This window comes from Erythrolamprus reginae, chromosome Z, assembly GCF_031021105.1.
Source record: "Erythrolamprus reginae isolate rEryReg1 chromosome Z, rEryReg1.hap1, whole genome shotgun sequence".
Taxonomy (NCBI): domain Eukaryota; kingdom Metazoa; phylum Chordata; class Lepidosauria; order Squamata; family Dipsadidae; genus Erythrolamprus; species Erythrolamprus reginae.
In genome coordinates this window covers 85,039,271-85,054,529 of record NC_091963.1, presented here as the reverse complement: position 1 = coordinate 85,054,529, position 15,259 = coordinate 85,039,271, and the positions used below count along the sequence as shown (strand labels likewise).

Genomic DNA, 15,259 nt, shown 5'->3' with positions numbered 1-15,259 from the left:
TTTATTAGCAGTTGTGGTCAATATGTTGATTTGAAAGTATTTTCTTCAGAGCAAACCATTTTGGGTAAGAAAAATTGCTACACATATCGAAGATATTTTATGTTGCAGTATCTTTACTTACTAATGCATATCACTCAGTGAACCCATTCATTGTTCTGTAGAACTACACCAACCATCTTAATAAACTTGAGAAAGGTTCATATGACCCAGGTTTACTGGAATTTCAAGGGCAAGTGATCACTCCTTGTTGCTGCTGCTGCAAAATGCATAGCTATTTTGAAAAGGCTATTTGCTTTCTGGCTATTTGCCAGAAAGGTTACCATATCCACCCCATTTTCTGCCTACTGAAGATGTTCAATACCATTCTAAATTGTTTTTATTACCTTTTTTCAGACTGATATCATATTAAATTTTTTGATATTGTCTATGTGTATATGTTAATGTTTTTTTTTAAAGAATGGGAAGAAAACATTTTGCTTTGCAGTATTACAGTTTTTATTTTTTGCAGGTAGTCCTCAACTTATAACCAGTGGTCAGTGACATTTTGAAATTCTGACAAACCTCCCCAAAATAGACATGAAACCCATTTTTGAAATTCTGATGTATCCTCCCCATGGCCACATGACTGCATTTTGGGCTGTTTGCAGTGTCCTGCAGTCTCATGATTATGATTTATGATGTTTTTGTCAGAAACTGGAATTTACTTATGGTTTCTGGCAAAAATTGCCCATTATCAAACAGTGGGTTTATTTAACAACTGTTATGTTCATTTACAAACCACTGCATTTGCTTAATGACCTCCACATTTGCTTAACAAACATTGCAAAAAAGATTGTAAAAATCAGGTCTTGTCATATGGTGACCTGCTTTACAATTGTCATGACTTACAATAATACTTGCCAGGCTCAATTCTGATCATAAATTGAGGATTACCTGTAAAATAGGTAACACAGGTGACAGGGAAAATATGAGACAGCAAATGATGTATTTGCCTTTATTATATATCCAAAAAAGTTAGCCAATTAGCAGGGAATAGAAAGAAATCCTCAGCTGTATTGCCTGTTTCCCAAACCAGGACTATTTGGGAAGAATCAAGAAGAACATTTACTTGTCAGTCAACCATCAGGAGAATCTGCACTCTTCTAACTTATAGTGTTCCAAACAAAGAACACCAGCCTTATTACCTGGTCCCAAAATTTTAATTTGTGTAAAAACTCCTCAGAAAAAGATGTCAGTATTTCAGCTATTCTGGAAAACCTTTAGCCATTTCCTTCTCAGGAAGTTGCCTCAGCACTCAGTAATGGGATTTTCAAAATGCTAGTTTAAAGCAGGTCTATAAAACATGCAGTCTACCATGCAGCCTTGGCTAGCCCTCTGGCAGCTTTAAAAACGGACACATTTGCCCCTGCCACCCCAAGATACTTTGCTCAATGGAAGCAACTGCATGATAAATAGCACCAGCAGAGAAATTAAGTGGCAGCATTTGTTTTGGCAGGAGAGAGGGGTAGGGCAAGAGCTTCCAGTCTTCTCAGTTTGTTCTCTCTGGTTTATGGAAGGGTCGATCTCTCCTAGAGAGCAAATCTTGGGATGATATCTTGATAATGATAATAAATGATAAATGCTTGGGCTCTTACAATGTGTTGTAATAGTTAAGGCTAGAAACAGGGACACTATGAGCTCTAGCCCTGTCTTAGGCACAAAACCAGACTAAGGGTCAGTCACCAGTGGTGGGTTGCTCCCAGTTCTGTGAACCGGTAGCAACACTAGCAACAGATTTTAGTACCCACTACTGTCAGTCACTCACCTAAAAAGGAGGTAATGGCAAAACCATTTCTAAAAAATCTTGCCAGAAAAACTGCCGGGATTAGTCCAGATAGTTGTCAGGAGTCAACACTGACTTGAAAGAAAAAATAAAATAAAATAACAAAATAAAATAAAATAAAATAATAAAAGCCAGGCTTTTATTATCTTAATGGTTCTTTCTGCCCATATAGACCAGACATGCATTTATAAGTTTGGACAGTTCTATACTTAGACAATTTTGCCAAACTAAATACAGATTCTTATGGATGAATGCGTTAGAAACCTTTGTCCAAAATTGAAAACTGTCTTTAATTAAAAGTATTCAATATCTCTACTAGCAACTGATAATTGACTTTATTACTGGAATTTAATAAAGTAGACCTCTCAATCCCTATGAAAGATTCTACTTTAGAACCATTTTAATTCTATTTTTAATTTCCTCTCCACCATACTACAAATAATAACTAACAAAAAAAATCCTTTCTAGAAACAAAAACTGAGAAACATAGTAGTCTTTCTTTCTCAAATTTCCATTAAGTAAGCTTCTCTCCAAGATTATCAAGATGTGCATGAAACAAAGTTTATAATTAAGATCAATTCATTTCCTCTTCTGCAGTGTTAACACATCTATATGGAACTTTTATGTAGAAAAAAGGGATCATATTTAGTCATAGTTTTTTTTCTAAGGAAGTTAGATGAATTGACACTTACAATAATAAGCATTCTGTTTCAGACCAGGCATCTACCTACCTAATGAATCCAATTTGTATCCTTCTTTTTGCAACAAATTGGAATATGATTAAAATCATAGTCATATCCATGAAAGGAAGCCTCACTGTATTAACTGGAACTCACATTCAAGGCCCACAAATTTGAAGCTTTTGTGTATTTCTAATTTTTAATGAATTAAAAATTACAAATATAAACATAAATATGTTCAGAAAATCCTGTATAGTTCATTATCCTGAATTAATTTCTTGTTACCAAATGCACATGTGAGCAAAATGTTCTGTGAAAATAATTTATTAAAAACATTTCCTTCTTTTTTGGATTAATTCACATTACATCCTGTTGATAGAATATATAAATGGCATTTAAATTATCTTACTTGTTCTTCACATTTTAATATTTGAAATATGGTATGGGAAAATTATTACAAATGCCACATGCTCAAGAAAGTTATATGAATTAATCCAATCCTATGCAAGTTTGTTTGTGTTTAAGCATAGTGAAATCAGTAACTGTATGCAGGTCTAACTCTGCAAACTATTATAATGTCTATCATCATATCTATCAGGCTAAAGAAATTTGCTTCATGCAGTATAAATTTGAGATTAATGCACCATCCAATTAAAGCAGTTTTTCCTAGCCTTTGAAAATTCCATAAGTATTGCTTTTATTTCAATTTAATAAGTAAAGTCAACTTCTTTAACTGGGATAACCAGATGCAAAATCAATTAGATTTTTGAAAATTTGGATAAAAGAAGACATTGACAGATGCAGCTTATGGTACAGGAGTAAAAAAAAAAATTGCACTTGCTACCTGCTAATTTAGTACAAAGATCAGAGATAAAGAAGTCCCATTGTGTCCTGATTTGCTTCAGTACAGTCACAATATTAGCAACCCAGAAAAGTATCATTTTAAGTGAATTTAAATTATATTTGTTTGAAAAGAGCCTGCTAGCTCTCTCTTTAAAGAAGTGGCCATATTTTGATCACATAAAAGGATACAAACACATACAAAGCAAAAAGGCTTTATGTAAAGTCAAAAGGAAAAAAAAGTTGGTCCCAAGCATGGTAAAATAACATATGAGATATAAGAAATAGCTGTCAAGACAGACAGCAATGGGGGGGGGGGGTTGTTTCTATGTTTCTTTTCTCTTTTTCTTATCTATTCTTTCTGACTCTATTGTTGCTTGTGTAAGTCATTTGTCCGATTTAAGACATTGTACAATACAAGATGAATGTAAATAAGTATGAAACAGATGCTTAAAAAACCCCTCAAAGATTTTAAAGAAATTACAAAATATTCTGACACAATAATAACCATGTACCTGTTTTATTCATATTCCTATATGTTTAATAGAATGCATTCAAATGTTCTGACATTGCTTTCTAATTTCTCAAGACTGCTTACGGAATTCAAGGTTAAAAAGAAAACAATTAGTTCTTAGATTTTGCACTTAAAATAAGTGAAAGGATTCCTAAAATGAATTAATCAATTTACCTTCTGCTTCCTTGGGCCAGCTCTTTCAAGTTAACTTATTTTAGGAACTAACTCTAACTCTAGGTCAGAGTTAAATGAGTGACATCCCATTAATTTCAATGGGGTGGATTAAAGATGATTAATGCTATGGTCTCTGACCAGGCATCAGCCCTTTTCACTATACCAATTAGCCATGAAGAAAGATTTATTCTTGTTGAGGGAAGGAAAAAGACATGTTCATTTTAAATCATTCCTATAAACTTAAGTTAAGCTATTTTAAAACTTCTTTTCTGTATTCAGTATTAATTTGTTTCATTTGAATTGACCTATGTTTCCCTTTAGGAAAAAAAATAATGTGCCCCTTTTCAGAGTAAGAACATGCCAAAATATAGACAGGACCAGGGGGAAAAAGTTTGTTTATTTTCCAACAACAGAGTAATCAATGCCTGGAAAACATTACCCTACTCTATAATTTCTTCCCCAAACCCACAAATCTTTAGACTTAAACTGTCTATTATTGACTTCACCCATTCCTAAGGGGCCTGTAAAGGACGTATATAAGCGCACCAGCACGCCTACTGTCCCTGTCCTAAAGTCCATGTATTCAAAAAGTATCATTCACTCAAAACCATGTTTGTAATTATATATTCATATTAATGTTTATACATTACCAGTAACTATATACATCCTTGACAAATAAATAAATAAATAAATAAATATTTCCTTTAAATTAATTTAAATGAAAATTAATTCAATTATTTGTATTTAATTCAAATTTAGTGACTACTTCTTGGGTAGTCATATATAACTGCACTTGGGGAAAAGGAATCCTCAATTTGAGTATTGTATTGGCAGTTCTGTGTTAGCAAAAACTTCAGAAGAGAAGGATTTAGGGGTAGTGATTTCTGACAGTCTCAAAATGGGTGAGCAGTGTGGTCGGGCGGTAGGAAAAGCAAGTAGGATGCTTGGCTGCATAGCTAGAGGTATAACAAGCAGGAAGAGGGAGATTGTGATTCCGCTATATAGAGCACTGGTGAAACCACACACTGTGTTCAGTTCTGGAGACCTCACCTACAAAAAGATATTGACAAAATTGAACAGGTCCAAAGACAGGCTACAAGAATGGTGGAAGGTCTTAAGCATAAAACGTATCAGGAAAGACTTAATGAACTCAATCTGTATAGTCTGGAGGACAGAAGGAAAAGGAGGGACATGATCAAAACATTTAAATATGTCAAAGGGTTAAATAAGGTTCAGGAGGGAAGTGTTTTTAATAGGAAAGTGAACACAAGAACAAGGGAACACAATCTGAAGTTAGTTGGGGGGGAAATCAAAAGCAACATGAGAAAATATTATTTTACTGAAAGAGTAGTAGATCCTTGGAACAAACTTCCAGCAGACGTGGTTGGTAAATACACAGTAACTGAATTTAAACATGCCTGGGATAAACATATATCCATCCTAAGATAAAATACAAAAAATAGTATAAGGGCAGACTAAATGGATCATGAGGTCTTTTTCTGCTGCCAGTCTTCTATATTTCTATGTTTCTATAACTTTGGGTCTGCATAGGGCTTAGGAGTCTTGGCTGATAGCAGAATAATATTGCAGTTGGGGGAAAACTATAAGTATTTTTTCTTCCAATTTCAACTAAATCTTGAGTCAAGGAACAAATTCTGCAAAAGTTGATACATCAATTCCTGTTTTAGAAAAATCTTAAAGTGTTAATGGCACACTTTATAGTACTACTGGCATGATTCCACATTCATAAAGGGCCATTATTGGGTCATTAGGAATCATGTCCATAATATATTCAGATAATCCTAATTATATAACAATATATTGTAAATATAATTATTGATAATATTTTAATCTATAAATTTAATCTAATTTATTTGTACTTTTCTCTGTTTATTGATTCTTTTTAGGGTCTGTTCTTTAAAATGTTTACCAATAATAATTTTTTAAAAGTATAATATTTGAGTACCCGACAAAATGGATTTTTCTAAAAAATGAAAGCGGCAGCTCAATAAATGGAGTGCTCAAGCAATGTTAAGTGGGTAAAATGGGTGTGAGAGACATATGCTCATAAACTGATATCTAAACACTAAAAATACTGGGGAAAGACCAGTGAAGTCTAATGATGCATGAAGTTAAAACTATGTTGCCACCTTAGCAATAGTGACTCAGTAGGCTCTATATCAAAGTAATATTTACCAAATTTTGCACTTTCATTTGTGAGTAGGCAATTATCTTTGAGTTAAAATTATAAACTCACAGGGCTGGAAGAACTTTAGAGGTCTTCTAGTCCAATTCATAGCTCGACAGAAAAACGTATATCATCCTAGACAAATCGCTGTCCAATGCTTGTCTTGAAAATCTTCAACAGCAGAGCACCCACAACTTTAATTATTCTTACTGTCAATAAGTTTCTCGTAATGAGTTTCTACATATTGCTTCTTGTCTGCACTCATTGCTTTGGAGAAGACCCTATCTTTTCTCTGGCAGATTTGCCAGTTGGCCCAAGGAACAACACTGTTCTAGAAATGCATGTGGTGTACCGCAGCAAGATTCATTTGCTGTGCATTTTGGATAACCATATATTTGATTGCCTGCAATAAATCAGCATTCCACACAGATTAATTAATAAGGAATATTTGTATTGCATTTATTTAAAGTGATATAGTCTATTTCTGGGTTATTGGGTTTTTTTTACTGTAAAGACTTTATATAAACTACCTGCTATTCTAAAGTTTATATGGCAGAGACTATTTATTGAGAAATCCTCATCACGTACCATGACTCCCATGGCATTTTCTTATTGTGAGTGAGTGCAGCATAGGACTCACAAAGGAGTAGAAATTTCTAAGAAAGTTATAGGCAGTTATAGACATGTATGCACATGAGTTTCAATGCTGTTATACACATAAAGTTTAAATAATCAAGTTGTACAAGCCACAGAAGTTAATGTTTCACAATTATTTATTTATTAAGTTAAGTCGACATAAAACTAATTACATTTTGCAGGAACACATCTTAATCAAGGAAAATTGGACTTGATAGAGACAGAAGAGGACACTGAATTTTGAAGATGTGTATAATGCCCTAGGTTATTTTAAGAGAGATGCCAAATAGGATAGATATTAATAGAAATTAAAAGAACTATAGGATTGGTTTTAAAATGATTTTGTAAATTTCACAGAAATATAAACTACAAACCAAAATCAAGGTATCTAAACATTTTGAGAAAATCTTCTGAAAAGATGATAACTGCACTCCAGTTATTATCTTAATTGTTGTTCAGCCATGGAGGCTCCCCCCTCCTTTAGTTATATTCCTTATGGAAGTGAATCTAAACCAAATATTGGTCAGTAATTACTTTTTAATTTTACTTTGAATTGAATAGGGGCTGGAAATACAGACACAATAACTTATGCATGTCTGCATCCTTTTCTACTTCTGCTGTAAGGTGATGAAGTGGCCTATTTCAGATGATCTCGCAGAGCAAGCAATGAAAGCAGGGTTTAGAATCTGATGAATAGCAATATTTCTTTTTAATGCATGTGCTTTGGTGTGGGAGGAGTTATTTGGATTTCATGTTACAAAGTAGTTGTCTGAATTTGTTCCAGTGTCTTGATTTTTCATACAAAAATATTAGCAGAAGGAACTATTGGAACCCTTCTGTGAATATTTTTGTGTGGCAGAAGGTTTTAGAACCTACTGTCCACCACTTTGAAAAATGGCTGTCACTTCCACATAGACACTGGTCTTGCATCCTTATCTTTGTAACATTTTCACACTGTTAGGCTAGTATCTTCACTACTTGTGCTCCAATCTTTAAATAACAGCAGGGAAATAGGAGGAATGGAAGTAAATTGCCATGGCACCTTGGCTGTAGAAGAAAGGGAGAAAATCCCACGGAGCAAGTGGAGTTTACACAAATGAAAAATTCTGTATTCTCTAGGTCTAGAGGAAACACTGCAAAGATGCCTTTGGTTTCCTTGGTCAGCTTGCATTTCTAACCTCCATATAAGTCCCGCAATATTATGAGGCCACAGTCTCAAAAAGTCATCTACACAATAGGGCTTCAAGAAGGAAAAAAATTATCTTAACAAACTGATCTGTTACTGAATATGAATACTAAAGTCAGAATAAAAAAGTAAATCTTGTTTACATCTAACTTCAATAGAAAGGGCTGAATATGTGTGAATTTAATACAGTAGAAAAAGGACATGCTAAACAGTATATATTATCTAGAAATTTAAACTGCAGCATTCCTGTAGATTTGATGCAATGATTATTTAATAGATATCTATTAAAGCTATTTTTCCCCCTGTGGCGCCTCCAATGTAAAATTGAAAATCATATATGCCAACTTGAAATTGTCAAACCATCTACAGCATGGTGAGATTATAAACTAAAATTTTCATTTAATTGTTCTTGTTTCATTTAATAGTTCCTTGTTTCAATATTCAATTATTGCAGCATAAATCATGATAAACAAATATTTTAAGGCAGAAAACAAACCTGAATGTGTATGTATTGACTTTGGGGAATATAAAGAACTATGTTTTTATCTAGAGTAAATAATGCAAAATTGGCAAATAATGGTTGTTTAGGTTCAATTAAATTCAGATTCAAATCTTGCCTCAGCTATGAAGCAAGTTTGTGCAGCAATCTCTACATTCAGAGCGAACACACTCAACTGTAGGCACTTTTCGCCAGTGAAATAAAGGAATACTGCCATCTTATACATCTTTTTCTGCATCTTAGAGCATCTCCAAAGATGGACTTTACCCAGGCTCTTTAACTTGTTTGCATGATCCAAAGTCAGGCATTCTCCCTTAACCTAATTAAACATTTGGTAATGATATGAGCCTAAAATATTTGAAAAATTTTGGTGAAAGGATATAGCTGTCATTAATTTTTTTTAAATTCCAGAAATGTAGAGCCAGCAGCTTGCATTTCTCAAATAATGTCAGGATAATTTATTTCCCCACCTTTTGCATTATAAAAAGTCAGTTTTATCCCCAGTTAATTAAGTTATGTTATGAAGCAAATTCAAATAATCCTTCAAATAGGGAAACTAGTAATAATTAAGGAAACCATGGCACATATCCCAACATGTATTATACCGGACCACAACAATTTATAAATGTCTGGAATAGTGTCACACTAACTTTGAAAATTTTGTCTTTGATTTTCCTATAACCTAACTTTCAGAATACTTGAATACAATGCTGTTATACCTACATAATGAAAATGATTTATTTTTAACCAAAAGAATCAAGCACATAGTGAAACAGTACAACACTTGTCAATCAAAATCGGAGACTATTAATAGATGTTATATGATTCAGATACAATATAATTTTGCCAGACTGTTTTGTAGCAACACTGAAACCTTTTTTTTGTTTGAAAATTTCCTATTGACATTAAAAACAACTAATTTCTGTAAGTGATAATCTTTTTGAGTTTCAATGCTTGTTTTGTTCTGTTCACCTTCAGAAGTCAAAGTGCAGAACTTGACTCAGAAATTTTCACACTTGACTCTTCAAAAATGAACTGATTCTCTGAAAAGAGATGGCTAAGTATCAGAAAATTTTCTAATGTCTTCTAATAAATATACCTGCAATACAGAGAATGGAGTTTATGTGTTTCAGTAGGTCTTCCCATCATATATATTTATAAATAATATTTTAGTATTGGATACTTAATGTATTTATTTTAGCACATTAAGCTGTAATTGGGGTATTGTAATTTAATATGAATTAAATATTGATATTAAACTCATATTGAATATGCTTCTTTTCTGCAACATAAATTAAGTATACTTTTATTTTTAACCAATGAATGAATTACAGTAGCTTGTTTTAATGTATAGAATTTTACATTTTAATATTTCTGTTTTACATTGGCTTCCCTTATATTGTGCAGATTTATTTAATGCCTAGCTTATTTAAAAAGATATGGTAATGTGCCAAATATATATGTCAGCCTTTAAAAGATCTAACTCTACCTATGAAGGATTAGCTATCTTGGTTTGTCAGCATTCAACCAATCTGAGAAAGTTTGGGACACCAATACTTGAATTCACAGTAAGAGGAAAATATTTTGAAACTGTCTATACATTTCAATCACTAAAAATGCTATTGTGTTATATGCAATTGTATTTCCTCAAGCTATATTACTATGCATGGTACATTCCTAAGAAGAAATGTAAGCCTGACTTTCATATTGCAACTAAATTACAATTCTAAATATGCTGATTAAATCTTAAAATGTTAAGATTTAATGTTATGTTTAATTTAAATTTTAGCTTTCTGTTTTTAAAAAAATCAAAATTATAAGTTTGGGATACAGAATAACAATATCTTTTCAGTGTAAAAACGTTTAGACTTAGTAGTGTCTCAGAAAGAAAAACTTTTCAAAATATGCTCATAAAAATATTTATCAAGATTCCCAAAGCTTCCCTTCACTGCTTGCGGGAAAAGAAAATTTATTGTGAATCTATGCAGATATAAAGGGAAACATATGCAGCGATAGGGTACAGAACAAACACTTCCCACAAACATCAGTATTTCTATATGAATATTCATGTGTAATTTTTAAGGGATACAGTTCAGTACTTTGTGTCTAAAAACTACTTTAGACTTAGTGTACTTATAGTAAATCTTTATATCAACTTTGATGTTAAATAAATGGTTTTCATTTCTCTAAGTAAGTGCAGTAAGTGTAAGAAAAAACAAAAAAGCTGCAAAGTTATGCATCACTACTACTATGCCGCTACTTACTACAGCTATTATTATTACCATTACTATTGCATTAATCCTTTAAACCAAGCATTTTGCAAGTATGCTTTCAATTCAATTACTATAATAATAGAACACATTTATTTGAGAAAATAAAGTTGAATCAGGGGCTCCAAATAGAATTCAGAGCATAAATAAATAGCTGAAAACTTGTATAATGCAAAGATTCAAACACTTCAATGAAAATGGATGTGATTTTTTTTCTTTAACTCACTCTTTGGTGCTACTGAATTATTATTATGGTTACTGTCATTCCATACTTATTATCTGGAATAAATCTCAATTACCTCTAGGAATATTTTATACCAACAGGATTCAAGCAAAACGTGGTTAAGGACTGTTAATTCAGCTTCTCTTGAACAGGATTTTCATTTAAAAAAATCTGGGTATGCAGACAATCCTGTTTTTAAAAATTTCTTATTTGATGTTGAATTTATGTGTGTGCAATTGTTTGTGCAACTTAACTATGCATTTCAATTTAAAGCATTTTTTCTTGATTCATAATTCACACTGGATTCAATAGATGTTCTGTGAAAGAAGAGTGCACAAAATTGCTTTATTCATTTGTGTGAAGTTTAATTTTAGCACTCAGGGTATATTAAAGAATGGATTTAATAGTACAAATTAAATGTTTCCTACTCATAGATCCAGAGATACAGCTTCATAAATGGGAAGGTGGTAAAGGGAGATTATTAGAAACATTTAATCACAGTTCTTTTTCAATCGCTCTCAGTAAAAATGTTTAGGACTCACTGGAGATTTATGGAAGCTAGTCCCATTGTCTTTTAAGAAAGTTTATAGCATATGTACGATTGCAATTTAATGAATTTCTTAGTGGCTGAATTTCTAAAGTTAATCTTGCTTTGCATATGGAAGAAATGCTTATTACCCAGCTAATCATGTATTTTACCTACTGCCTTACTGATAAGCACAGTGGATTACTCACTTTTTTGTTGTTTTATATTTAAAGATATCAAGAAAGATTAGTAGAGCTACATTGCATTGCCCATAAAATGTAAGCTTTCTTTGTACAATAATTCTGTTTTTAAAATGCAGATTTAATTGTTATATTCTGAATTAATTTTATGTTTTGGTTCAGTCTTAATACAATTTTAGAAATGCAAATTCTCTATTGGGGTAAATGTATTCCTAATCAGAAAACTGAAATATTCCTTTCTTTCAATAACTAAATTTGTTGATTAGAGCATAAAATGCTATATTTCAGTACTGTCCAGAACATAACTTTATTTACTAGTTATAAGCAGCCATTAGTAGAAAAAAGGAGATCCCCCCCCCCCAGTAAAATGAAAATAAATAAGTTTAAAAATATGCTATCAGTATTTGGGAATGTTTTCATTACTGTGCCAAATTCATTTGTTTTCAGTCTTTAATATATAAATTCAAAGAGCCCTTAATTTTAATTTTCTTGTGGAATAAGCATTAACAGATTATTTATAGCTACCACTGGAAGTGCATGCCTGATCATGGGACTCTGATGGTCTGACTCGAAACAAAGTGTTATATGGGCATTTTGTGGAAATTTGGGACTTAACTTGTTTATTTAATGCCCAATATTTCAATATGCTAAGAATCCTTGATTTTTTTTACTTCTGTATTTTGGGGGTGGGGTGGGAGTGGGAGAGAGTGTAATTATAAAGTTCGGGGGGGGGAGTTCTGCTTCTTCTATTTGGGGGGCTGCAACATCTTAAAAAGAGTGAAAATTATTCCAATTAATGACAGAAAATATTTCTGAAAATAGCTTTTATTTTTTACAGTTTCATGTTTTTCATAGTCCGCCACTCAGCCCTTCAGTTTTGAATTTGTTTTGAATTTCTTAGCATTTTTCCATAGAGTTTAAAATGCAAGAATTCAGAAATTCCTTTGCAGAAATTCAGGATTTTGGGAGCAAGAGCAAAACTTCACAATCTCTTTTTCGCAGATTACAATTAAAGGGTCAATTTATAATGGGAAAAGAAAAAGAAGTAAACTCGGCGAAAGAAACAAACATCTTCTCAACTTTAGAGCCAGACTGGCGCTTGAAAAGTTTTCCCTCTTTCGAATAGAGAATCCATCGCGACATTTGTTCATTATACGTGTGTGTGTGTGTGTGTGTGTGAGAGAGAGAGAGAGAGAGAGAGAGAGAGAGAGAGAGAGAGAGAGAGAGAGAGATGTAGCACTTCTTGGAAGCGCACGCACTTCATTCTTCTCCGTCTGCTTCTCACTACTCAATAAAACTTCTGCTTTTTCACCCTTCTAAAAAAGTTTGCAGTCATAGAGTAAACAGCACCTAAAGAAAAAGAAAAAAGAAGAAAAAGAAAAAAGGGAGGAAGGGAGAGAAAGAGAGAGAACAAACGAAAGAGAGAGAGAATAAACGAAAGAGAGGGAGAGAAGACAAACGAGAGAGAGAGAGAAAAGGCAAGAAAGAAAGAAAGAAAGAAAGAAAGAAAGAAAGAAAGAAAGAAAGAAAGAAAGAAAGAAAGAAAGAAAGAAAGAGAAAATCGCTATCTGTCAGAAAAGCAGAATAAGACGGGACCAATTTAGATGAGCGCGCTCAGGCGCGAAGATACGGTACCTGCTCTGGACGGAGCTGGATGCAAAGAACTCGCCCAGATCTCTCCACTTCCATGTGCAGCAGCTCCTCGGCCAAGCAGAGCGACAGGAGGCAGCTCCGCTCTCAGTCCCTCCCCTCGCCACTCCACTTCCTCATTCCAGTACAACATCTTTGCCGGCGGCCGGTGGCTCCTGCGGGCATTTCGCCCCTGCACCGGGGTGTGCGCAGCTTTTTCATTTGTGGGCAGGAAGGAGAGAGCGCGGGGGATTTGTCGTGCCTGTCAGATGATGAAGACAACACCCCTTCTGCTGCTACCAAAGGCTCCTAAGCAGGGCAAGGACACACTTTGCCTTCTTGGATCCTAATGGATGCACCTTGTGGGGAAGTATTGATTTACTTGGTGAAAGAAACATCCAAAGAGAAAGATAGGTCTATTTTCATTCACTCCTGAGTCTTGAAAAAAAGGAGCTTTCATCACCAGTATCCCTTAGAGCCCAAGATGATGGAGGGTTACTTTTATATCCTGATAAAAAAATTCCCATATTAGTCTATCATTTTTTTCTGAATAGTCTTTCAAATAATGTCCCAATTCTAAACCCAATAACTAGACAAAGTGTAATAGTGTAAAATCAAATTTGAGTGATAGGTTTAGTCTTCAGATTAAAATAGGTCTTCTCTAGATAGGTCTGTGTTTGGATTCAACTCACTGAATTCAATTCAACACTTATAATTAAATGTACCTAAGACTGGACATTTTGCATATTCCAAAATTCCCATGTGAGAAGTATTATTAAGAATTATTGTTATATCTATAAATTGTCAAACAGTAGTGATGGGATGTTGAACATATTCCAGAAAGCTACTTCTTATTTCTAGTACTGATTTCTACACATAGTAAATCAAGGCAAAGTAGTTAAGCAGCCATGATAATTTACCAAGAAAAATCATTTTTCTGTTCTGTTTTTAATTGTTCTTTTGAGTGGATCCTGTTTAATGGATAAATGCTTGAATGATCCAATAATGTTATTTATTCATTTATCAAATTTATGTGCATAAATTTTAATTGTGATTCATTCTGTGTTAGTTAAAATTCTAAAAGGTAGGAAAGAAATACATCAACATTAAGCACCACATGGACACTTAATAGAAGTGGGATTGGTGCCTATTCTGTGGGAGAAAAAATAACCCAAGTAAGGTGTATCATTCCATGGAAACTTTATTAATTTATTAACCTTTATTAATTTCTGGTAAGATAGATACTTTGTAGCTTCTGATTTCACTTGATGTGTGAAAGTTCTGTTTAACTATTACTGTAATGTCACTTATTACAGACATGTATTCATAAGTATATAGATTTATGTGTGTGTGTTTATTTCATTTTATTTATCAAATTTAGATACTGCCGTGACACTCCGTGTGTGTGTGCGTGTGTGTGTGTCTTGTGAATGTCTGAAAAATAGTTAAAGAGATCTTACTTTATGGAGTCTACAAGGGAAGTAAAAGCCAAATAAGTAATGATATTGTAGGAAGCCCCTCACCTTCCCAGAATAAGAAGAGAAACAGCATAAACCAAGTGCTGAAACTGACAAAGTTGGACTGACAGGATTATATCAGGAAGACAACACCAGGGGGACAAACTCCTAAGATTTGTGTTTCCCCTTTACCTTTAGGGCTAGTCACAATCTTGCAGACCATAATAGTAATCTTGCAACAGAATTAAAAAATAAAGGACAGACAGACCCAAAAATCTCAATTATAACCCCCCAATATATATAAAAACTCATGTACTAGCCAAACCAATTTGCCATCTATCAAAAAAATTGTTGTCAATGCTGTCTCTTGGCCAGTGCAGTTCAACGGTTCTTACCTGGGTATTAGTCATGGAAT

At 33.3% G+C, this 15,259-nt stretch overlaps 1 protein-coding gene across 12 annotated transcripts in view; it reads right to left on the bottom strand.

The window, feature by feature from the left end:
- Positions 1 to 13,601, bottom strand: part of IKZF1 (IKAROS family zinc finger 1) — a 133,703-nt gene extending 120,102 nt beyond the window's left edge. For 11 of the 12 annotated variants that reach the window (XM_070767418.1, XM_070767419.1, XM_070767420.1 and 8 more), the window contains exon 1: positions 13,394 to 13,581. In XM_070767418.1, coding sequence (XP_070623519.1) covers positions 13,394 to 13,541 — 148 coding nt within the window. In that variant the 5' untranslated portion in view covers positions 13,542 to 13,581. Of the gene's footprint in view, positions 1 to 13,393 lie in introns of all 12 variants that reach the window. The other variant, XM_070767427.1, reaches the window with a different exon arrangement.
- Positions 13,602 to 15,259: the final 1,658 nt, after the last annotated feature.